Source organism: Lygodium microphyllum, chromosome 16 (assembly GCF_053477565.2).
Source record: "Lygodium microphyllum isolate KBCC chromosome 16, Lygodium_microphyllum_v1.1.10, whole genome shotgun sequence".
NCBI classification, from domain to species: domain Eukaryota; kingdom Viridiplantae; phylum Streptophyta; class Polypodiopsida; order Schizaeales; family Lygodiaceae; genus Lygodium; species Lygodium microphyllum.
This window is the reverse complement of record NC_141150.1, coordinates 80,462,181-80,488,917: the sequence shown is the minus strand read 5'-3', so window position 1 is coordinate 80,488,917 and position 26,737 is coordinate 80,462,181. Positions and strand designations below refer to the sequence as shown.

Here is a 26,737-nt window from a genome sequence, read left to right as displayed (position 1 = left end):
TCTTCTCCCTCTTGTGCAAACTCCTCTATGCTGAAACTCTAATATTCTAACGTTAACAAGTGCAATTTGAATCAATGCAGCCAACCTGCCTCACAAGATTCTTCCCTGAAGCAAGTAGAAGGTATAAAAAATATACTTTTACATAACCAATAGCTCAATACAAATTAATGCATTAGACAATCAATATTTCCCTGTGTACTGCGATACTAAATTCCCAATACTAGCACCATTCATATTCAAAGAGTGCTATGAAAATTGCTGACACTTGCAACGCAGTCCCCTTTAGGAATACAACCAAGAGGTTTGGTATCTGTACTTTAAATAGTGATATGATTTATAAAATGAAGCACCTCTGCAAAGGCAAGCATGATGATGCACACACCATGTGCTACTACAAGTGGAAGATACACAAGTAACCTATATCAGTGTCAGCAAACAAATGAGCCCAGAGCTTGAGAACCAACCAAGTGCAGGTACACTTCCTTCCCAGCACATGAGAACAGAAACAGCTATAGGAGCACAAATTTTCCTATCTTCACAAAACTGCAAGCACAAACTGTTTAGCCAGCTGCACCCAAATCAACAGCTCAACCATGCACTCACCATGCTCTTCATTTTTTGATAGACTTCATGTCACATTCATCAATATGTAAAAGTTAAGGCATAGCCCAAACCTGGCCGTGACAATCTTCTCCTTTCCATGGAAGAAGATTAGTTTCTGGAAAAGTTTTCAGGCTAAGAATACCCTAGAAATTTGCAAATACGTTCATCAACATTTGCAGTTTTCCATTGGTGTGACAATCATCAACACATTGCTCACTCCACTGGATGTTATTAATAAGCAATGCCATCCTATACAATTTTTGTCCTTGAGTTCTTAACTTCTGCAATTTACTACACAAAGTGCTCTGAAAAACCAGCAAGGGATTGACAGGATAATCTTGCCTTTAAAGATCATGGACTAGCAACTATGGGATGGGATGCTAGCCAAAAGAATACTGCAAGTGAAATAAATAGATGCACTTAGGCCTCAATGGTTATATAAGAACAACCTAGTGAGTGGCAAAGATGGCAGGACCCATGGACAGTGCTAATCGACTTCAGATTTGCAATATAAATATTGCATACCAAAGCCTTGACTAGTAATGGGGTCTCCACAATGAACTTGCTTCCAACTTTCAAGACTAGGATCATAATCTTTGTTGAAATTGAAATATGCCTTTCACAAGTCCCTTGGTCCAAACTCCATCAAGTGACAACCATACAAAAAGAATTATACACCATGATTTCACTTGTCTTGATGACGTTCATTGAATATCATGTTCGAGATTTGGTCATCCCCTAGATGGGCACAATCATTCTAGGGCAGATTTATGCATTTCCAGATCAGGTTGGACAAAATTATGCAGTCACCACGGATACTGCGGGCAGGTTGGGCAGAGTGCCACATGGCAAGGCAGCTTTTTCACTGCAGCAAATTACCATTATTTTATTATTTTTGTTGCAGTTGGGCTGTTCACTGCAGTCGGCCAGCATTTTACTGTCCCATCTGCATTATTTAATTGTTTTCCTTTGGCCTATTTATAGGCTGGCCTGCCCGGGGATCACACATCATTCGTTCTTGGTGTGTACAAGTGAGAGAGCTCCAACCGATACCTTCGACAGCCCATTGTACAGATCTGCTCCCTTTATTCAGCATTTGTTCACTACAGATTTCTGCATTCTACTCTCTCTCTCTCTCTCTCTCTCTCTCTCTCTCTCTCTCTCTCTCTCTCTGAAATCACAGAAATTGCTCTGATTTGACAGTACAAAGTACAAGTTGAGTGGCTTTGCACACAATGTGTGAGAGATGGATAATGTAGACAAATCCAAGCGTCAAACCGTGGAAAATGAATATCTGGGAGACGAGTCTGATCAAGAACTAACACAACCGTCCATGGAAGGAATGTTCAACACCCCTTCTAAGAACACACGGTACAAGACGTATGGCCATAGGGTCCGTGATTGGACCGTCTCCCCAACATCTGGCAGGCATGGAAAGACCTCACGCACTATGAATGAAAAGAAATACGAAGAAATTCATCTCATGATTCGCTCTGAACTACGAATTATGAGACAAGAATTGGAGAAAGAAATACGAGAGCAGATCAAAGCCGAACTGATGGTAAATCAGAGGGCAGAAATGCAAGACATGCACATAAAGATTAAGAATGACTTACAGGCACAAATGCTGTCCGAAATGCACACGCTGAAAACTGAAATGCTGAATGTTGTAGATGCCTACAAATCTGAAATCTTAGAACTGAGGGAAGAATTGAATACATTTAAGAAAAAAGAAATGAACGTGCAAGAATTACAAAAAGAGAAAGAGGCTTTGAAGGCATGTGAAAGGGAGGTTCATTCATGGGCAGAAGTGGCAAAGACAACACAGAAGCAGATAGAAGAAGCCAACCCATGGATTGAGGTAGTAAAAAAGAATAAGGGAACATCAATTAACAAAACTGAAGTAATGAATGCTACCTTGGAAGAAGAGGCTAGGAGACGGGCTAGGGTTTTACATGTACAGGTAGTAGGATGGGAGGAGAAGAGCAGCCCACAAGAAGATGCTAAGACACTTGTTGACAAAATTGGGGCTTCTGACATACCTATCGTCAGTGCTTGGAGAGTGGGGAAAGAGGACTCTAAGTCCAAGACTCTAATTCTTCACTTTGGAGACAGAGAGAAAAAAAAGGCCTTCCTCTCCACCAAGAGGAGAGCCCTCAAGGGTGAGAAGATTTATTTGGATGAGGATCTTACCCCAACACAAATAGCGCATCGCAGAGAACACATGCCAAAGGTATTGGAGGCTCGCAAAGAGGGAAAGTGGGCTGTTTATAGGGATGAACGAGTCATCACCACTGACAAAAGGACTTCATGATGGTATGAGGCCTATGAGACACTTCGGATGTCAATATGGAATTGTAATGGAGCCCTACGCTTGGATGCTGGTTACTTTGAAGATAGCTTCCAAAACATAGATATAGCAATGTACACAGAAACACACCAATGTAAAGGCAGCCGACTACCAGACGTGCGGGGATACAGGTGGGAAAGTGCATTTCGTCCAACAGCTAGAAAACCAGGAAGCACTAGGGGTTTTGGAGGTGTGGCCATACTATACCGGGAAGACCTCAAAGGGATAGTGCAAGTAATGAAAAGAGATGATGATGCACGATATTTATGGATTAGGATACATGCAGGAAGACCACGGGATATATTCATCGCAATATGCTACTTTCCTCCTGCAAATTCTACCTATGCCACACGAGATGGATCACCCTTTGATGTACTTTATGAGGATATCATGAGATATGCTAGCATTGGGGACATATTATTAGTAGGAGATTTCAATGCACGCACCGGAGATAGACAGAGTGACTTTTATATGCATGATAATGCCATGTTCAAAGAGATCGACATAGATGAAATAGGCCTACGCAAGAGAGCCCAGGATAAAGAAGTGAGTACCTATGGAACAAACCTATTGACTTTGGGAAGTGCACATAGACTAGCCATCTTTAATGGTCTACCACAACGGCCAAGATCTGACAATTTGACATGTTTGAATCACAAAGGAGGGGCAAATACTGTGAACTACTTGATAGGCTCACCAGCATTGATACCAGACATCCAAAACTTTAAGATATCTAAGAGACCAATTGGCATAGCAACAGATCATACTATTTTGACACTCTTGCTCTCTTGTGTACATATGAAACATGAAACACCATGCCTCCCTAAACATCCTAAGTACTACTTTACAGAAGACACCTCACACATCTACAGTGGTTCTTTGCAGACCAGTTTACATACATTGGACTTGAGTAGATCGTTGGAAGAATGTACAAGGGATTTAGCAGAGGCCATACATGGATCAGCCATGTATGCTTTCCCACACACCTTGCCCCGATGTAGACCCACACGATCTACTGCTCCCCAAAATAGCCAGTATGATGATGAGTGTAGAGTCACACGAGCTCGCCTACACAGGGAAGTGGAGCTAGGCACTCAAACACATCGCTAAGAAAAGGCGTTCTTCAAACGCCTTGTGCGGAAGAAGAAACGAGACTACTTAGCGAAAGCAGAAGCAGAGATATATCAGCTATTTTTGGGGCAGGATAGCAAAAGCGCATGGAAGATGTTCCATGAAAGACAACCCCCCATACAGATTACATCACCACATGCGTGGCTTGACTATGGGAGAGAGTTGTATAACCTGCCACGACAGCCACCTATGCAGCCCCCACAAGCTTGTAGGCCAACACAATGGTCATTCTTCACATGGAAAATGGTTAGGGATGCAATTTATAGATTACAAAATGGGAGGGCACTGGATGAAAATGGACTAGTAGCAGAACATCTCACATGCTTGTGACATATTAGCACCCATATTAGCACATATGTGAACGTTTCCCTATGAGTTGGTCAGACAATACTATAATCCCGCTATTTAAAAATGGTGATCCACTGATTCCTAGCAACTACAGGACTATCATGATCGGTCATACTTTGGCCAAGATATATGGATCTATATTGGAGCATGAACTCAGTGAGTGGGCTGAAATGCAAGGCAAGAGAGCACAAGGACAGGCAGGTTTCAGACGAGGATATACCACGCTGGACCATATTCTCACACTTAGAGCCATTATTGAGGAGGGTCGAACCCGAGACGAGGATTTATTGTTGCTTTGTAAACTTTCGCAAAGCTTTTGATACAGTGCCTCGTACACGCATCATGCAGAGATTGCAGGACATTGGAGTACCAGAGGGTATACGATGGGGTGTCTATGCATTGCACGAGGCAAGTCACACCTACATTACTATATGGAGCAGAGGTATGGGGTTGCAACTTGTACCACAGGCGTCTTAGCCCACTCACTGATCAGATTGGAATAGAGAGGGATTATTATGATGGTTGGGATAGCATGGAAAGGCCATTGATCATGATGATAGCACGCATGATTAGGAGTAAGCCCTCCACTCCACATCCCATTGTTAGAGCAGAGCTAGGGGCAACACCTATAGTTACCGAGGCACTCTTCAGGGCAGTGACCTTTTGGCACAGACTATGGAAACTTCCACGCCATAGATACTCTAGATTGGCACTAACCTCATCTAGACAGCTAGCAGCAGCTGAGGCGAGAAGAACTGTTGGTTTTCACGGATGACTATTTGGATGAGCCTACATGGTTTGGATATTGACTGTCTTCCACCTTTGGATTACAGCCTTAACTGCCCTACACTTTCTCTCAGCCGATCAGAGTTGAACCAGGTGATCAGAGCTGATATCTTGAGGATTGAGACAGCAAGGACATGGATCCACCACTCCCTCTAGGATCGAGGATGGAGTTCTACAGGAGTCATTTCTTGTGTCTCTCTGATGATGGTTTCACTATTCGGCCAACATATATGGACACTCATCTCTCCCATAGCGTACGGGTTGCTATCGGACAGATTCGCACCTCCTCACATAGGCTTCAGATGGAGACAAGTAGATGGACAAATACCCTAGCAAAGGATAGGACTTGCTAGCTCTGTGGTCGAAAGCTTGAGACGGAGGAGCACTACATATGCAGATGCACAGTATACTATGACATACGAGGACGGTATCACTGCCTCTTCCGTGATGGATTTGGACCCCTTCGTCACGTCATGGAGTACGAGGACCAGAGATGCCTAGGTCTTTTCCTCCTGGAGCTCGAGAGACGCCGACTCCGAGACAGGAGGCCAACTCACCCAAAGGGACACACACAGAGAGCAGTGACAGACTTCTTCTACAGGGCCGACCCTACTAACACTACCAACCTAGCAGAGACAAAGCCACCCCGCCAGACACCTTACATGCCACACCATGGTGTCACATTGGATAGAGCCACTTCCCTTCGTCGAGCACGACGACCCCGTCTACCAGGACCACATCCGAGGAGGCCACACCACAGTCGGATTAGAGCCATTATCACGAGACACTATAGATTCACCACCGTGCATATCAGTGAAGCAGCTAGGGACTGCATCATAGCTGAGATCATGTGCAGATCTTGAGATCAACTACAGCCCATAGTCCCCACCACACTTTTGTGCATGGTTCTATCAGATCTGGTTCTCCTTTCCTTTTCTTTTCTTTTCTCTCGATGGAATAACACTACACATGTTTCAACCCTAGTATAGTCCCATCATATAGTTATTTTCAATATTGTTTCATAAAATAGTTATTTTCAGTATTGTTTCATAGGCCACCCACTTATTTGTAATGTTATCTTTACCTTACTGATGAGATGACATTAGACATGGATGTACTCTGGATTTTGTCTCATAGGCCACATTGGCCTTATGTAAACATTGATATATCTTTCTTTCTTTCTTTCTTTCTATGTTCATTCTCTTTTCAGTCCGGACTCCGTTCATACGCTTATGCACTTAGTGCACTCCAACATGGTATCAAAGCAACGTAGAAGGGCTAATTGATCGTGGGCAAACCTGAAGAGGAGATTTCACACAATGAAAGGTTGTGTTTTCAACATTCGAGGGATAGTAGGAAGGTTGCGTATCAACACAAGACTGAGACAAGCAGAGAAGCGGGAGGAAGGAGCAAAGTTGCTGATTTTTTGCAGGTTTTTGCTGTTCGTGAAGGAGAAAAGGCTGCATTTTCAGCCTTTTACTACAGATCTTGAGTTTTCATTGCCTCCAACAGTTGAAACTAGTTCAGGACAAGCAAAGAAAGCCCTAGCAAGCTGCATTTTCGGAGTCAAAGAGGGCTGCCCTTGTTTTTATGCAAGTTATTCAGATGACAATGTCTTTAGAACTCAACGTGGAGTTTCCAGCTATTATGTACCATAAGGTCTTCGTGTTGCCAACAATTCCTCAAGATCAAAAACTTGATGGGGAGAATAATCACATATGGCGGGTAATGATGCTTACCATCTTGGAATCCTATGATTTAGCGACTTGTGACCAAGGCCATAGACTGTCCTATAGCCTTTGATTTATCCAAGCTTTCTTCTAGTGAGAAAGTTGAGTTGGTGAAGGTACATGCATATTGGGACAAGCCAAATGCCTATATCCAATCATTCCTCTCTCTCATGAACACCGGCCTAATAGCCCACATAGACAATTTGGCCATTGCTTGCGAGATATGGCTAGAATTAGATGAGTTGTACAATTGGATGACCATGATGAAGTGATGTGGGAGCATGTCAATAAGCTTTGGCAACTGCAAATGCGAGTACAAAACACAAGGAAGGCAATTACCTCAAAGGATATAACGATAACTCTTCTCTCACAATTACTGCCCCAATCTAGTGCATTTTACTCTACCTTGATTGCAGGGCAGACAGACACCCTCAAGTGAAAGGAGTTGGTTTCGATAGGAACAACTCAAAGGTTAGAATGCTCAAAAGGTGAAGTCTTGGTATGCCCTGATTTTTCTAGGGAATTCACCATTCAGTGTGATGCCAGTGGAAGAGGAATTGGTGCAGTCTTGCTGCAAGAACATGGGGTCATAGCTTTTGAGAGCCGAAAGCTGGCTAAAAATGAGAGGGTTATGAATGTCTATGATCAGGAAATGCTGGCCATCCTTCATGCCATCAAGAAATGGCACCAGCTACTTGTCACATTTGTGGTGAGACAAGTCACTAAAGGGAGGAGTGCCCCGACACAAACAAGGACACCTAGAAGGAGAAATCTACAAAGGACTCAGGAGTGGTGGATGCTCCTTCATCAACAACCTTCCTACATTTAGAGGTGATTGAGGATTCGATATTAGCGGCTTTTAATGCAGCGACAATGGCCCCACAACCTTATGAGTGGTTTGTGAACAAGGGCACTTCCTACCACATGACTCCTTTTAAAAATGATATTGCCTATATGTGTTATGTCCTTGGACATTTGGATGGTGTTAGTGGCACTAGTTACAATGGTCATGAAGTGACTTAGTGCGAATGCAATGTCAGAGCAATTTTATTTTTTTTTTTCCAACAAAGAGGGCACTTTAGGGTTAAGGCAACCAAGTCCTATTTATAGGACTCAAGACCCTATTGGACACATTCATTGTGTAATCACCACTCTTGGACTCTTGGCCCGTTGGGCGACACATCCATACACCAAGATGGTATGGGCTGGTGGTATGGGATGCCAACCCTTGGGATGTAGTTGTGACCAGGAGTGCTACTACCTCCCAAGCTCCAAGTGACTCATGAGCCTGATTGGCCCTATGGCTAGAAGGTGAGTCTAATGTCCACAACCCCTTTTATTTGTGGATATGGCTAGTGTCATGTCCCGTGTGCATGTTGGATCCTAAGGGAGCATTTCATTGGTATCAAAACGTCAACCTGCGATTGGACACGAGATCTACTGACATGCACAAAACCACTTTTGCTCACAAAACCGTGATGGTTCATGCCTAATAGGTACGCCTATATTTTCTTAAGGGTGGTTTGGGGCGTGGCTAGCACAAGGGATGTGCATAGGGGGCATGTGTTACAAGTGGCGGGTACAATGACAAGGTATGTTTCTTGTCCAGTACTCGTGCTTGGGTTTTGCGTTGGGGTGATGTTTGTGTGCAAGAAATTTTAATAGTTCTGATGATTGAAGTCTGGGAGCTGCCACTCCAAGACTATGGCAAACCATCATAGGAAGCTGAAATTTTGTAGTTGATTGGCAATGATTTTTGTCAATTTAAAATTGAATGTTAATGTTACCATTAATTTTAATATTAATGTAACATTAGATATTACTATCATCTTAACATTCAATGTTTACATGAATGTTACCATTAATTTGAATGTTAACATTGTGTTCAATGTGAAGACAAATTGTACTATCAATCTTATCTTCATGTCAAGGAGAGAGAATAACTTTATCAATCAAGGAGAGAGAAAGAGTGACAGAGTCTAACTTTTCTAGAGTCTTTGAAATTCTCGAACCAATTGGGGGGAGAGAACTATCAAACTAGTAGTGGAAAGAGAGAAAGATGTGGAGAAAGAAAGAGAGACGTTTGTTCATCTCTGTTGCGTAGAGATAGAGAGAAAGAAAGAGTATAATAACGTCTCTGAAAGGCCAATGTGACCTATTAGACCAAAGCAATACATATAATGATTGTGTGTTTCTCATCTGGAACGAGAAAAGATGGAAAACATACTTATAAGACTGAAAAGTGAAATAGTATCCTATAAAAAGAAAACATGTCGATGATCTAAAAGTAAAAGTAGAAAAACGAAACTCTCCATCAATGAGATGTCTGTCCTCTAGGGAGATGTATCTCCACATGGCTGAGGCATCTCGACAGATGTCTCCTCTAGTGCTCAATGATGACTCTAATTTGTCTGTGGTGTGGATATCCAGGCCTTCGTCTGGGTGGACATGGGCACCTAGACTGGCTGAGTGCCACTACCCTATCCAAAGGGACACCTACAGAAGATGAGGTCCAATGATGATGTACTCCTGTAGGCTGTGACAATAGTAGTGGTATGTGTCATACTCCCTCATGTAGCAATGAAAAAGTCAGTGACTGCTCTCTGTCTATGTGAGCCGAGCTATGGAGACCTCCTCCTCCATAGAATAGCTACTCTACACCTTTGTAGCTTCAAAAGGAAGAAACCCAAGCATCTTTGATCCTCAAATTGAATGATCAGTCTCAAGGGTCCAAAAACCCTCTCGAAACAAACAATGGTATTTGCCTCGCATATCATAATATACCGTGCATTGGCAAATATAGTATTCCTCTGTCTCTAGCTCTCTGTCACATAGTGGGCATATGCATTTCTCTATCCGTATGCCCTTCCATCTTCCTATCTCAATCCTCATGTGGTGGCATGAGGTGCGGATCTAACCAATAATTGTGCGCAATCCATGAAGTAGTTGTGTATCCATGTAACTTGGTTGAGTGATGAAACCATCCTCAAAAACCTGAAAAAAGTGGATCTGATAGTGTGCCATTCTTGTGCCATGGGGGGATAGGGATTGGATCTCAGTTAGTTTGCTTAGTCAATATTTTAATGCGCCTCACATGTTTCATTGGATTGCTTATCTCATGTGTTAAGGTATTTAAGGTGTACCTATAATTTTGGACTGACTTGTGGTCATGATTTTATTCTTGCAAGGATACACTAATTCTAATTGGGCGGGAGATCCTAACACCCGAAATTCACATGGCAGCTACCTTTACACCTTGGGCACGGCACCCATCTCTTGGGCCAGCCGTAAGCAAGAGATAGTGGCGGCTTCCACGGCTGAGGCAAAGCATCAGGATATTTTTGATGGCACTACAGAGACCGTCTATATGAAGAACTTGTTGGCTGCACTTCAGTTTCCTTGCGAGTCGCCTACAATTGTCTACTATGACAATCAGAATGCCATTGCCCTTACGTGCAATCTTATCATCTCCCCTCAGACACAACACATGGCGGTTCACTACCATTTCACCAAAGAGCATGTTGAGCTAGGCACCATTCGCCTAGAGTTTGTGCCATCATGATAGCAACAACTTTGCATATATTTTAACCAGGGCAATCAACTGGCCGCTTCTATAGTATCTTCTACCATGGATCGGCTTTGGTACACCCTACTCTACTTCTTCCAATTGACAGGGAGAAGGTGCCTTCCTCTTACTTCTCTTTCCAGTTTGAGAGGCGGCGGTTTTCTTCTCTTGATAGTGGTAGTGATGATGTTTACAACTTTTCACTATCAAATATTATTTATTATACATTTTGTATATTATGGACATTTGTAACTTCATCTACACTATCAAGATGACATAATTATAAAAGGGTGCTTGGATAAGTGAATAATTCCCCTGCGAGGGAACATCTTGTTATACACTAGCCGAATTTTGATTTTGATTTTGATTTGATTTTTGGATGCCCTTGCCATGTTACCCCCTCTGAGAAGATGCAACTAGAACTCCTCTATCGAGAACGTGTTATGAAATTGATCGAGCAACCATGCGTAATGCAACAGCTAACATTCAAAATCATAAAATATGGGCATCTGAGACTGTTAAATCACCTACTACACAAAATGAAAATATTTTCTTGGCAGCTTATTGAAAAACAGGTTAACTTGATCGTCAGAGCACTTAGGAGCCCCAATGGTTGAGAGCTCGACGAGGAGACGCCGATACTCAACCAACTTGACTTTCAAGTCATCCTTGTCTGTGATTTTAAAATTTTGGAGCTCATAATCCAAATTGATGTGATGGGTCCTATCTCGAACTACATAGCGGTCAATCAAGTGTCCCCAACACTCGGATGCTTAGGCGAAATGCTGAAGCTGAGAGTGAAACTCAGGCAATAAGCCCTCCATAAGCTCGACAATAGCAAAGGCATTACGAGTCTTCCATGACCAGACAACCTCATATAGAACAAGGGTAGGATCATGTTGGGGTTCCAACCCTTGCACTAAATCCCATAGGTTCTAAGAGTCTAAGACATACCTCCTCAAATTTGACTAAGTGGTGTAGTTTGACCCATTGAAATGAGTCTTGTCATTAAATGCATGCTTGGCGGATAAAAAACTAGAGAAATGAGGTGTCTGTGAAGATGGATAGATGGAATAAGATGGAGGATAAGATGGTGGTGATAGTGGTGGATAAGGAGGAGGGGATAAAGGTGGATAGACAAAAATAGACTGCTAATGTCCAATGAGTACTAATTGTTGCAGAGATATCAAAATGGACATAGATCCATATGATACCATAGTTGAGGGTGGAGGCACTTGGACACAATACCCTTGCAAATGTCAGCTCGGGCACTACAAAATGATCGGATGGTCTACTAAGTAATGCCATAGAGGCAAACTGTGATACCAAACGATCCACACTCGAGTATGTCTGGTATACACTCCCAAAGGGATAGCCCGAAAGTGTGTGCATGGGAGATCAAGCCTCTGTCACAAGTACACCATCCGAACGAATATGTAGAGGTAGTGTGTATGGGAGATGGAGCCTCTCTCACACATACATCACCCGAAAACGAATATGTAGAGGTCCTAAAGGCTTTGCCTAAATGTGTAGAACCTCCCTGTGTGGTGTATAGAGGTGGATGATGGGGTGCACTTAATGGAAGCGAAAAGGAAGGTGCAGCGGAAGATGAGGGAGGGATAGGAGGGAGCCCAACTGGATTTGTAATGGATGTTGTTGTGGGAAACATCATAGGTTTTTTTTGTCCATTGCATAGATATAAATGCACCTACTCCATATTGACCATGAGAAATAAAATCATTGGAAGGAGAAGGAAGGGTAGAAATACTTACAAGTTCTTCTTTTAGCTTCTTACTTAGTTTTGAGTTCATAAAGTAATACCTATCTTCCTCAATACTCACAAACCAAAGCTTTTTTCAAAGAGTCCCTTCTTGATGAGCATCTTCCGATCTAGCAGAAAATATAGAATCGATTGGCAAAGAATCTAAAATATTAGGGTTCATATCTGGCATTGGAGAAAAGAAATATTGTGGAAGTGATGTATAATCCAAGCCATGTTCCACTTGTGGATGGCCATGTCTGAAGTGGAGATTCCGAAGGTCCTACAAGATCATTAGTTCTGTGTACTGAATCTAAAGGAGAAAACTCAAGCTTACCTTCAACCTCTTGTTGAGCCCTATGCACAAGGATGAGATCCTCAACAATAGAAATTTGATATAGTTTGTGAACTCCGTGGTAGTCCGATGGTTCTCCGCCCATATCAGATCAAGCACTAGCAAGCTCAAAGGCCCACACCTGATCATTTCTTTCCATGTTTGGCTGTGGAGATTGAAGCAGTATTATGAATGTGTTCGAAGTCATTTGACCTTCTATTGTTTCTGCTTTTGCAAATGAGCTTTTCGATCAAAGGCCAAGGTTTCTCAAAGAGTGCCTAGCTCTAATACAATGTGAAGAAATGCTCTAAAGGCAAAGAACACAAAACCAATTATACAACAAAGCACAAACTGATAAACTCAAAACACGGTTAGAGTTAGCGTTAGGATAACACAGAGACACTGAACACAATGAATAATAAAGTGAATGAATAATGAGCATATAGTGCTCATGCAACAAACATGATATGCAATGAATATTGAACCTCGAACTCTCGTATCTCTAGGATCAAGGCAAAGGTTATGAGCTATAGAGTGTGTCGTACTCTAAACGGATCCCAAATCACAATAAAGGTAGCCTTCGAGTGTCGAATACCAACAAACGCAGCCAAGGAGGGCTGGATCTAATGCAGACGACAATGCACGAGAGAGAAAGACTAAAAAAGCAAGTACCTAAGGAGAGAGAAAATCTGCACAACATTTGTTAGGTGCAAATGCAGCAGACAATGTTGAGAGAATGCCAAGGCGGCAACCAAAGACCCAAAACGCAGCATTCAAAGGAGAGAAGATCATGGCGACAACTACTACTTGTAGGTGACATCACCCAACTGTAGGCAACAGCTTGTGAAACCTGGCGACAACTACAAACACGTGAGGAAGGTTGGGATCAAGTATCAGATGGTAGCAGATGGCTCATGGAAGCTGTGACCACAATATCCTTTGTGAACGAGCTGTAGGCCGCAAAGATACGGCTCCTGAAACATGCAAAAACGAGATTAAGGGAGAGTGGTGGACGACATGCATATTTATAGAAAGTTTGGGTCACCCAAATTAGGGTTTTACATGTGGGACACTATAACTCTCTAGGATCACATTTCTTTCCATATGCTCCCACCCGTCATAATATTCCTTCTTTGGTCCGTCTTGGTCTCCCAAAGGCTGTCTCCTCGTGTGGAGTTGCCTGATATAGGAGTGTGGGTGTAACCAGGGTGTCAAAAGGCCATAGTTTGGTGCGTCATTCATGAAACTGTTTGTGAGCACATTGCCTCTCCAATGCATCTAAGGTTGTATATGCTTTTGTTAAACGAGCCTATGATGTCTCTCTCCAAGAGAACTATGGTCCCTTCAATCTAACCCCCGAATAAACATACCGCCTGACCGTCTCCACTAACTCTCCATCAAAAGTAAATTGGTGCTCAACTCTCGTCACCCAAGTAGCTGAAGTGTTAAATACCATAACTTTAGTTTTTCTGAGGTTCACCTTAAGGTCTCTATCCCTGCAAAAAGCTGATAATGCATCCAAGTGTCTATTTAGTCCCTCGAGTGAGTCAAATACAAGTACAATATCATCTACTAAAAGCAATAATGGTATCAACACTCCATCTAGGCTGGCTCTAGCCCCACTAGTTGTGTCCACATATTCTAAAATTTCATCTATGTACAACCCAAATAGTCTTGGTGAAAGTGGGCAGCCTTGTTTCACCCCAATGGTACTATTGACTATATCTGAGATGCCCTCAAGTGTCCGTACTCTACCTGTCATTGTCTCATTTGAGGCATAGATACTCCATTGTATCTCTATGGGCACATCAATGTCTTGCATTCTTTTCATAAGTCTAGCGCGTGGCACTATGTCAAAGGCCTTGCAAAAGTCCACAAAACAGCAATAGATCTTTTTCTTGAATGCCTTGCCTACTTCCATGATTGTACTCAATGTAAAGATATGGTCTAGAGTTGTATATCCCCTCCTAAAGCCAGCCTAGCCTTTTGATCTCAAGCCATGTATCTTGGCCCATTCACTCAATGCTTGTTCCACAATAGAGCCATATATTTTGGCCAATATGTGTCCAATCATGATGGTTCGATAGTTACTAAGTAGCACGGTGTCTCCACTCTTAAAGAGCGGCACAATAGTATGGTCTGCAGACCAATTGGTTGGAAATCCCTCACAAACTGCCCTATTAAAGATGAGAGCCAGTGTTGATGCCAAGATATCTCAGGCATCTATGAAGTGTTCTACTACTAAACCGTCATGATCTTGGGCTTTTCTATTTTTCAGTTTCCATATGGCCTTCCTCACTTTTTTTCAGTGTAAAATCTGCAATTTGGTAGTTTTAGGGTTGAGGGGAGTGGCATAGGCTCTCAGCCATGAACATCATAATGTGTGCAAGCATATTCATGCCAATCATCCAGTCTAATAATTTGTGTAGGTGGTTGACTCCCATGCATCCATTTCATGCTCTCTTGTTGTCTTCCCAAGATTTCTAAGAGTGAAGCAATGCGGAAGGGAATGACCAAGACAAAGAGTGAACAGAGAGGGGAGAGAGAGAGAGAGAGAGAGAGAGAGAGAGACGGTGAAACACAAAAAATCTGCAATGAAGAATGTTGTATAAGGACACAGAAATATATACGGGTGCAAAGAGAATATCTGCATATGTCTCCACCTCGAAGATCTCAGTCTCCGTCAACCCCAAGGGCAGTCTCCACGGTCTGTAGCTTAAAACCTCTGAAAACAACTGACTGAGGCTGTTGAAAACAAAGCCTATAAATAGGCTCGAAAAATCGCCCCAAATAATGCAAGTCAATTGCATTACATGCAGCCAACCGACCTGCTGCAGTCCGACTCCCTACCACATGGCGCCTACGACTGGCCGACCTACCTGCAACGTGGCATCCTGCCTATCCGGGAGATGTCACTCTCTAAAGGCTGTTGGATCACCACAATATCCGGCAAACCTCGAACAAGCTGTCCTTTTGACACCTTTCGAAGGTAATCATAACTAAGGTGGCCAAACCGAGAATAACAAAGCTTGGACTGTGTGTGTACAATAAGAAGAAAAGAAGTCAAGGCAGAAGAAGGCCACAACTTGTAGACTCCATTCCCCTCATAACCTGAAGAAAGAACCTGTCTCGATTCTCGATCAAGAAGCCAAAAAGAATCCACATCAAATTTGACCAAAAGACCGAGGGCACAAATCTTGTGCACCGAAAGTAGATGGTATCCCAAAGCCGGTACATAAAGTACCTCTGATGTATGGGCACCACCACGTCCATCTGGAATAAGATGCATGTTGCCCCGTCCCTGTGTAGAAATAGACAAACTGTCACCAATGAGAGTTTGGCCATGCAAAGGCCGCAAATGAGCAACACCCGCTGAAGAAGGAGTCATGTGCCGGGAGGCACCACTATCAACAATCCACTCCCGAGTGTATGGGGCCGTCAATGCAGCATCAGAAGCTGTCAAGGTCGAATCTTCAACCACCTCCAAGTGAAAGAAAGCAATTGATGAGGGAGCAGCCACCGCTCTGGAATCCTTTAAAGATTTCTCCTTCCTCTCCTTTTCCTTCTTCTCCTTGTCGCAACAATCCTTCTTCCAGTTACCTATTTTGACACAAATGTGACAAGTAGACTCCTTGTCTTTATCCTTCTTAGATTTGTCCTCCTCCTCCTTTTGGTCATTCCCCTTCTTCTAAGAGGATTGACCAACCAAGACCTCAGATTTCAAAGCATTGGTACCTTTCAGTCGCTCCTCTTGGTCCAAGACCATAGGAACTAACTCTGTTAGCAGAGTATTTGTCAGCTCATGTGTGAGTCTGAGCTTGATCTGGGCTGGGCATTTTTTATTAGGTATTTTAGGTATTTTTCTGGTGTGGCATTTTATGCCAGTGGAGCATTTTTATGCACCAGTCGGCCAGCATTAAATGCTGTCCAACCAGCATTATTGCTCCCCACTTTTTCAGCCTATTTATACTCAGTGGCTCCTCCTCAGTCAGTCACTTCATCTTCACCATCTGCAGACTCTGTGGAGAGAGGAGCCAGTGCCAGTGCCAGTGCCCACGCAGCCAGTGACTCACTGTTGTATGCGACTGTCTCGTGTTCAGATATATGGATTCCATTTCCCGTGCATACATCTGAGTTCTCATCTGTATCGTGTTCTTTTCTTTTCTCTTTTTGTCTTGTGTTTCAGCAGTTTATTTCAGCACATGTTTATGCTTCCACCGCTGCTCCACTTCTGACATGGTATCAGTTTTCAGGATTTGTGTTTCTGCTGTGTTTTCTTGCTGATTTCAGGACTGTTTTGTACCCCTGCTGATCAAACGACTGCTGTCGCAGCCAGACGACCTGTTTTGGGGCTGTTTTCAGCCTGCGTTTTTTGCAGTTTTGCCATCGCCTGCTGCCTACGCACCCTCTGCTGCCTGCGTTTTTCATCTGCAGCTGCTGGCGACAGTTTTCTACCTGTTTTTCTCCAGTTTACAGCCTGCGTTTTGCTGATTCAGCATCTCTCGTGGCTGGGTGACTGTTACTTCAGGCCGTTTTTGCTGTTTTCGGCAGTTTTTGACTGATTTTTTGACTTTCTGCAGCAGATTTTGTCTTCTATTGATCAGATTTTGGGTTATATTGCATGTGAACTCTCATTTTCTGCAGTCTGTGCTTGTGTTTTGGCTGTGTTTCCTCTCTAAATTCCATCTCTTCTCTACTTCTCTTCTTATCCTCTCCATATGGCTCCTCCGTGCACTTCCACTGATGCTAAGTTACATATGACCTCGATGCTTCTTGAGCATGAGACATCCTTGAGATTACAGGGGCGGCTTCCGGCACATTATGGAGACGAGGCTTATATAGCTTCAGAGAGGGGTGACGGGAAGAAGAAGTCGAAGGCCCAGTGTTACCACTGTGGCAAGAAGGGACATTTGCGGAAGGACTGCAAGAAGTTAGCGGCTTCCAGGAAGAAGGAGCAGAAGACGAAGCGGGATGTTGACTCTACCGATGAGTCCTCTTCTTCATCAGACTCCGACTCAGATCCTCCGACCAAGGTGAAGTCCAAGGCGCAGAAGGGATCCTCTTCTTCGGATCGCGGGAAGGGCTTGGTGGCCCCTTCCTCGGTTGCTTTCTAGTGGTGGTGATGAGGTCATCCCTCACGACTCTCTTGTGCCAGAGAGGGAGTGTGAGCGGGTGTTCAGATGGGGCAGCCGGGCCTCATCTATACTTTTATACAGGTGCACAGGTTCCAGAGAGGGACGTTCCTGACGCATCGACTTCAGTCTGGCGGAATCAAATCCTGGAGCTGGGATTGACATCCAGGTTCATGCTGAGCTAGTTATCTGACAGAGAGCAGGAGGCTTTCGTCTGGAGCTCACATGAGGGGACACTTTGGCGGTCTGGCCAAAGGCGGAGAATCCATGGTCACATATGTTCAGCGGCATGTTTGACAGGATGGTCTTGTATGCTACTGCGAGACATTGGTGATGGACACAGTGACATGCTATGATCTTCTCTATTTTCAAGTGTTTGGTACGATCGACATCGACATCAGGTTCTCTCCGAGGCACCTTGGTGGTGGCTTGATCACCCACTGCTTGGGTATCCATGGTTCTACTTGGTGGTTCTATGTTGTATAGTTTATGATCCCTTTTCATTGTACTATTGTATTGTATCAGATCACCCATGATCTGAGAGAGGGTGTTAGCAGAGTATTTGTCAGCTCATGTGTGAGTCTGAGCTTGATCTGGGCTGGGCATTTTTTATTAGGTATTTTAGGTATTTTTCTGGTGTGGCATTTTATGCCAGTGGAGCATTTTTATGCACCAGTCGGCCAGCATTAAATGCTGTCCGACCAGCATTATTGCTCCCCACTTTTTCAGCCTATTTATACTCAGTGGCTTCTCCTCAGTCAGTCACTTCATCTTCACCATCTGCAGACTCTGTGGAGAGAGGAGCCAGTGCCAGTGCCAGTGCCCACGCAGCCAGTGACTCACTGTTGTATGCGACTGTCTCGTGTTCAGATATATGGATTCCATTTCCCGTGCATACATCTGAGTTCTCATCTGTATCATGTTCTTTTCTTCTCTTTTTGTCTTGTGTTTCAGCAGTTTATTTCAGCACATGTTTATGCTTCCACCGCTGCTCCACTTCTGACAAACTCGTCCCACCGAAGAGTCTCAAATTTCCCTAAAGCAATCAAGGCATAATAAAAACGACTCGAGGGGCAGTAACTATGAAAAAAGAGTTATCGCCGAGTCTTCAGAAGTGATCACCTTCCCTACGTTTTGAAACTGCATTTGAGGCTGCCTCAGCTTGTTGATATACTCATGCATAGAAGATGACTTGTTGACACTCATGGTCCGCATTTGCACTTCCGAAAAAACTCGCTTCATGACGGTCATCCGATTGTACATCTAATCAAGCTCTAGTCACATCTTCCAGGCCACCGTCAAATGCTCAATATGAGAGATAACAGTTGTAGCACATGAGAGAAATAAAAACAAGCGAATGCAAGCATTGAGCTTGTCTCAATGTGCCTGAGCCTTTCCCAACTCCACCCGATGAATAGCCTTCGTAAGACTCCAAGAGGCAAGCATCATAACCCCCTAGATGTGGTAATTCTCACCATCGAGCTTTTGATTTGATGGAAGAGAAGGTAAGACAAGCACCTTCCAGTCCATGATCGCCTGAAACTCCGTCTCGGCCTCAAAAGACATCTTCACCTACAATGCCTGCACAAAACACAAAGAGCAACCCCCTCTAACTATGAAAAAACAGCCTCCTACGGCTATGGTTTGCTTATTCCGCTCCTCCTTTACCCACCGGAGGCGATGAAAAGGTAAAATCTGCACTTGAAGGCCCAAAACGCAACCTTCCTCCTCCTCTAACAGCAAAAACCAGCAGCAGCTTCAGCAAATCTTCTCCTTTCTCACACGCCCACGCTCACCTCAGCCTTGTTTTGATGCACACCCCACCTGCTCGCACTTGAACGCTGAAAACGCAACCTTGTGTTGCGCTGAAATCTCCTCTTCAAATGGGTTCAGTCCTTCAATGCTCTGATACCATGTCAAAGTGAAGCAATGCGGAAGCAAATGACCAAGTCAAAGAGTGAACAGAGAGAGAAGAGAGAGAGAGAGAAAGAGACAGTGAAATGCAAAAAATCTGCAGTGAAGAATGTTGTATAAGCATGCAGAAATATACACGTGTCGAGAGAATATTTGCATACGTCTTCACCTTGAAGATCTCAGTCTCCGTTGGCCCCAAGGGCAATCTCCATTGTCTGCAGCCTGAAATCTATGAAAATGATTGACTAAGGCTGCTGAAAACAAATCCTATAAATAGGCTAGAAAAAATGCCCCAAATAATGCAGGTCGGCTGCATTAAATGCAGCCGATTGCTGGCTGACCTCCTGTAGTCCGACTGCCTACCACATGGCACCTACGACTGGCCAACCTGCTTGTCACGTGGCATCCTACCTGTCTGGGAGATGTCACTCTCTAACAAGAACATGGAATACATTTTTGTTTCTAGTCTACTCAAGTATTCCCACTTCTCTTTGCGTACATCTCAATTCATCTTTAACAAAGAGAGAGAAATAAAGCTGTCCGAAGTTGTCCGTCAGTTCGAGAAGCCTAACAGAATGGGAAAAGACGGCCATAAGTAAGGACGACGTAGTAGAACAGGCGAGGACAATCATGGTTTTGGTGGGTGGACAAATTGCCGATTGACCACGCAATGGGCAAGTTGACCTCTCATGGTCACGTCAGCATCCGCGAACTATATCGACTATTTAAAAAGGGGAAAGGGAGGGGGGTTTGACTTGTGTCCTAATGTGGAAGGTAAGCTGTGTACAATTCATTGGTGGCCAAATATTTTAATGCCACAATTCAACCTTTTTTTTGGGAAATAAAGAGAGGGAAGCTTTGTTATAATTTTCTCCTTCTTCTTTTCTTTTCAAAAACACTCTTTCTTTTAGCCTTTGAATCAGAATTACCGCATACGGCACATAATGATGCTTGCCATCTTGAAGTCTTATGATTTGGCAGAGCTTTTTGGATTCTTGATCATGGATCAAGATAGGTACTTACTCCCAGTTATGAGAAGAATGGAGTCTATAAGCTATGGTCTCCTTCTGCCTTGACCTCTCTTCTTCTTACCTCTCAAACATAGTCCGAGCTTTGGCATGCTCAATTTGGCCACCTAAATTATGATTACCCTTGGAAGGCGTTTAGGGGACAGCTTGTTCGAGGTATGCAGGACATTGTGGTGAGCCAATAGCATGTGTATCTTGCATTCGTGAAAAATAGCACCGTCATGCCATTCCTAGCAAGACTTCAAGGCAGTCTTCAACACCCTTGGAGCTTGTTTCTACAGATTTGTTTCGACCTATGAGGACGGAGTCTCTTAAGGGAAGCTTGTATTTCATGCTGATTATGGATGATTTTAGCAAGATGACATGGGCTCATTGTTTACAGCTGAAGTCAAAGGCTTTCTCCCATTTCAAGGATTGGTTACTGTTTGAAGAGAACCGATCAAGCCAAAAACTAAAGATAATACGATCAGATAAGGGTGGAGACTTTGTTTCTAATGAGCTTGCTACCTTTTGTGCAAATTGTGGTATCCACCAAGAGTTTGCAAACACCAACACACCTCAAGAAAATGGCATATTGGAGCGGAAGAACAAAAGTGTGATTGAGATGGCTCACACCATGATGGAGCATAGACAAACACCTCAGTGTCTTTGGCCCGAGGCTGTGGCTACTACAATTCACATCCTTAATCGATCCCCTACTTCAGTCGTTGTTGGTATAACACCCTATGAGGCACATTTTGGATCTAAGCCTAATGTTTCTTATTTCACGGTTTTTGGGTGTGACGCCTATGTCCGCATCCCGGAGACAGCATGATAAATTTGAAGCGGCTTCTCGAAGATAGGGGTTAGTGGGCTACAGCTCGCGCTCCCAAGGTTACCGGTTGTATAATCCCGTTAAGTGATGTCTACACAAGTCATGATGTTTGGTTCATAGAGGTTCCAGTCTCAAAGGGGGGTGAGAAGCACCTTCTGCTTGGAGATCCCGAAGATGGTTGGGCACCAACGATTGTAACTTTGGAGCCTACGCCTCATGGAGATGCTTCCTCTTTAGATGAGGATACGACTTCCCTACCAACTTCCCCGACTGAGCCACCACCCCCCCACTGGATATTCCAGAGACTTCAACAGATGGTGTGCGCCAAGGAGAGATCCAACAACCTCCTCGTTGAGCACGAGATGCACTATGGACATGCCTCTACCTTTAATCAATGAGAACACAAGCAAATGTATTTTTCAATACACGTCGCATTTGCCCAAGTTCAGTCTCCAGCTTATGAGAGCTTAAATGCACTCTATGAGATCAATTGTCTTTTTCTTCAACAGCTGTATGGAACACTGTCTGTTCCACATAAATCAATACCGTGTTAACTTCATGATGTTAAAACTGCCAAGTTTGATCACCTGTTCTCCACCATGTTCTTCTGTATGTTTGAAAAAGTCATGCATTCCTCATATGACATAGTCATGCATTATGACATCCACCTATTCTTGCTTCCTCATATGACATAGTCATGCATTATTTCAATTACAAATGGAGACTCCTGTGACTGTTACTTTAAACCAAAAAGTCTCAAGACTATCATTGCAACCCCTTTTCTATTCTTGGAACTAGCATTCACCATTGTGGGCAAGATTCTGATCACATGACTTGCCATTTTGAACTAGATAACTGCACTCACAAGCTAGTCAGTCTTCAAGTCCATACACAAATATACTAAGGAGTGTTGGAGATAATAGGCATCTTTGCTTTACACCAATGTTACTCGTTTACTTGGATACCATCAAGTGAAAAAAAGAGCTATGCAAACACACTCTCCATAAATAGCCTTGAATCCTATTGCAGCTCATAGGGCATATTATGTTTCAGCCTATTTTTGAGCTATGCATCAAATGCCATGGAACAATATTAAAAGCCTCTTAAAATTTGCAAAACAATAACTAGTGTTTCAACCACAGCCTCAATACCTTCTACCACTTCGCATAAAGTGATCAACTAATCAACTTGTGGAGGACAGTTGGAGGCAAAAAGTAAAGTTGCAAAAGTGCACTGCATCTCAGACACAATGAATGCACCCACCCTGTCGTCCTGTTCCCCAAAGAAAAACATCTATCGGAAGCTAAGGCTCAGTTCAAACGAGCGGCGGCAGAGATATCTCAAAGGGGCATACTTTTGACATGGCATCCCACAAATGGCTGAGACTTCCCTCCTCTTTCCGCCGGACCCACCCTCTTTCTACCGACCCCTCCCCCTCGGAAGAGCCTTGGCACTAACAAAAAACCTATTTACCTTCTTGTAATACACTGTGCCTCCGGCTTCACTGTTCACACAAAGGAGGCAGAAGGTTGGTCATGTTTTGCAGTGCTGCTGCCTCCATCTGAACCCAGCCTAATGCTCTCTAGTTCCACGTCAGTGTGCTCTATGACTCTTCGATGTGAGTAACCCAGCTGAAAGGATGCTCAGACACCAAAAATTGTCATGAAAAGTGCAATCACACAAAATTTGCAATTCGCAAGACTTCCTAGAATGCCTCATTATGCAGCTCTATGAGCAGCAGGGTCGCACCATTAGTGTTGCCATGGTCACAATTTAAGGGGTGTTAGCTACTATACAACATAGATAATTGCAATCATGATACTTGAAGAATCTGATAAATCACAATAACCATTTGCAAAAACGAAACAACTTAATAGGCACCTGCAGAGCTTGCAGAAAGACTCCCACGAGAGGAAGCTGTGTGTTCTCCTTGGCGCTGACAATGACAGGTAAGTGTGCGTAAAACACGAAGAGAGGCTCGAGGAACGAGATGTGATTGGACACTATAATTGGTGCCACCTCTCGCGGCGCACAGGAGCCCTTGACAGGAATCCAATAGTACCCGAAGACAAAGAACATGATGGCCCGGACGCCGATGCGGACAGGCCAGAGCAGCGACCTGCGCAATGGGGGGAAGGGCCTGTAGAGCGGGTCGACAACGCCAACGAGGGCCAATTTGACAGAGAGGTACCCGACGAGGATGAGGACGAGGAGGACGATGACGCGCAGGAGGAAGAGGGGCAGCATCAGCACCATGAAGGCGATGCGGAGGGGCGACAGGGAGCGGGGGTCATCGAAGGGGTTGATGCGGGGAGCGGGGCCGATGGAGGGGCTGCGGAGCAGGTGGGAGATCCTCTGGGAAGGGGTGTGCTGCGTGGGTGCACCACCACCATCATGGTGATCATCACCAGGTGTTGCGGATGGAGGACCGGCGTTGGGTTCCGTGGCAAGTGGGGTTGTGCTGAGGTTTGAAGGCAAGGCATCTGCAAGGGCGTTGGCAGCCATGGCAGGGGGGTGTGACAGGGCTCGGAACCTCTCCTCTCGTGGTGTGTGCCGCCGCCACTGCCTCTCTCTCTCTCTCTGTGTTGGATTTCCTTCCGCTCGCCTTTTCGACGGAGCATCTATTCCTTCCTGATTGCGTGCCTCTTGATTGAAATCAAGTCTCCCGCCACGTGTCCTCCACCTCTTCGCGCCACGTCGGCTTGAAAAAGTTCCCATCGTCGGTACGTTGCAGGAATGTCAAACATTCCAAGCATTTTAGTGTTCCTGAAAGTTCCCGAGGAGCGTACTGCCACGCACCAAAAAGATGCAGCCTCTGCAATGGCCTAAATTTGACGGCTGTTTTTCTTGTCACGGGCAGTGTTGAGGAAAAACATTTGTTACAACCAATATAAAAACCTTTGGATGTGTGGACTTGTAATTTTTTTTAGATCTTTTAAATTTATAAATTTATTGACTAAAATAGATTTGCTTTCGAATATGGTCCCTCATAGCCAACATCATTTCCCTTCTTAAAATTAGATTTACATACGATCCATACTCATTTGATGTTGGCATATTTGGAGTACAAGGCTCCCTTTGCAACCTGCATAACTGCATATATTTTTCCAATGGTATGTCCTCACACACACACACACGAAAATATACCAGTTTCATACATGATATGATCCGCTTTTGTTCACTATGAACTGTGGTATCTAATCCATGGTCCATAGGTCCTTTGCCATCACTTCCAATCTTTGCCTTGGCATTACAAGCACATACTGCACTAATGTGATCAGAGGTCTTAGCATAATCATTCAATGCTGACAATTGGATGCTTTGAGAGACTCCTTGTATATAGGTATTTACTTTGCTGGCATCTTGACACCATTGGCATTTCACTATTTCCTCATTACACAGAGTTTTACATGTGTATGCCCATGGATGCAAAAGAGTCCATTGATGTCGCCACTTTTGTTTCACCTTTTTAATAGAAGCATAAACATTGGAAGAACTCTTTGTTGTATTTCCCACATCACATTTATATTTTCTATATCATTTTGCTGAAGTCATTCCCTCTTGCATTCTAGAAGCATTTGCATTTAGTGCTGACATCTAACCCATAGTTTCATTGGCATCTCCTGATACCAAAACCCTTGGCCTTTCCCAAGCACTTTGGCTGGTGCGCAGATCGGATGCTGTACGCTCGCGTAGTGAATGCCGGAAGGTCCCCAAGAACAAAAGAACTCTACTTTTTGCACAAAACTCAAGGTAAAAAGCATGAACGACATGAACAAGAGACCAATTGGGTGCAATCTCCCCCCATGCCTTGTGTGAGCGCTCCACAAAGCATGTATTTTTTGTATTATTCACCTTCAAGCTCAAATAATAGCCCAAATTACAAAATAGCAAGCTTTTAGCTTTTGAGTTTGCTTTAGCACAAAATAGAAATAAAGCTAGTGGCGGTGCCCAAAGAGTCTGGCATACCCAATACAATGTCCAAGTACAAATAACATAATCGTGCGCCCATGCGCATACAAAATAATAAATAAATATCCAATACCTCAATAAATAGGCGTGACAAAATATAGGCGCCATGCCTAAGGTATGTGCCCATCAAAATATAAATGATAAATCGAATACTCGCTATCCTCCAATGCTTTCCTCCGCCACTGCTGATATCTCTACACATCAACTGAAGCATTCACAATCGTTAGTAAAATAATACAATTAAACCGACAAAAGTGAATACTTAGCAGTCTTCAGCTACATAAATAAATCAACTGGTTAGAAATCAATCCTAACCTTAATTTATTACGAGTGCGCACTCTAAACTCATAAATATTTATTAATTTAATATGCATTTTGCGGAATCACCCGCTATGGAATCACCCATGTACACATTAAATTAATGAAACGCTCGAAAAGGATAGGTGTCCCCATCAACTTCTCGCACAAAGAATCCACTTTGTGTATGAGCCCCGGTCAACAAAGTTTACGGAATCCACTGTAAAACCTCACGGAATCCACCGTGGCACGGAATCCACCATGAAATTTGCCTCCTGGCATCATTGGCCTCTCGATAGAAAACACGCTATAGAAGGATAAGCCTTTCTTTTCCTCACCGAAGCCTTTTGAGATTTGGATGGATTCATGGTCAAGCTATCTACAATACATAGAAAGATAACATAAAGTAATGTACTTTGTGTTATGATTATAATAAACGTGCTTTTGAAAGGTTGTTAAGTGAAACAACAAAATAAGGTTGTCAATGTGTACCTGAAAGCTAATAGCTCAAGTTGATATACGTTGGTGAATTGGAGAGAGATTTCTAAGTCCCAAGCCTCCCACTAAATCTCCAATAATATCTATTGTCACGCAATAACTATCAAGGTTGCTTACATCCATCAAAGATTGAATCATAATGCATATTATACTTTGAGTATAGCATTATGTTTCAAGTATTGCATATTAAGCACCATTGGCAGATTGAATCATAATGCATATTATACTTTGAGTATAACATTGTGTTTCAAGTATTGCATGCTAAGCACCATTAATAGGATGCACAAAATTATAATCAAGGTAACCACTTGGTTGCATTCCAATCTATTGCAAAGAGCCAATAGATTATAGGCCCAAAGGCACATCACACATACTTTATTCATGCACCTACTTTTGTACTTGTTAAGTATTGTTGGCATGAATCTTCCTTTTTGGTTTAGCTTCATGTCATCCATTCTTTGTATACTTTTTAGAGT

At 43.5% G+C, this 26,737-nt stretch overlaps 2 protein-coding genes across 7 annotated transcripts in view; one reads left to right on the top strand and one right to left on the bottom strand.

The window, feature by feature from the left end:
- The window catches only part of LOC148023028 (lysophospholipid acyltransferase LPEAT2-like), a 54,695-nt gene extending 30,595 nt beyond the window's left edge, over positions 1-24,100 (bottom strand). For all 6 annotated transcript variants that reach the window (XM_087696026.1, XM_087696030.1, XM_087696031.1 and 3 more), the window contains exon 1: positions 23,376-24,100. In XM_087696026.1, the coding sequence (XP_087552152.1) occupies positions 23,376-23,999 (624 nt within the window). In that variant the 5' untranslated portion in view covers positions 24,000-24,100. The remainder of the gene's footprint in view (positions 1-23,375) is intronic.
- Positions 1,850-2,917, top strand: LOC148023029 (uncharacterized). The gene has a single exon (XM_087696543.1). The coding sequence runs from the start codon at positions 1,850-1,852 to the stop codon at positions 2,915-2,917; it is 1,068 nt and encodes a 355-aa protein (XP_087552669.1).
- Positions 24,101-26,737: the final 2,637 nt, after the last annotated feature.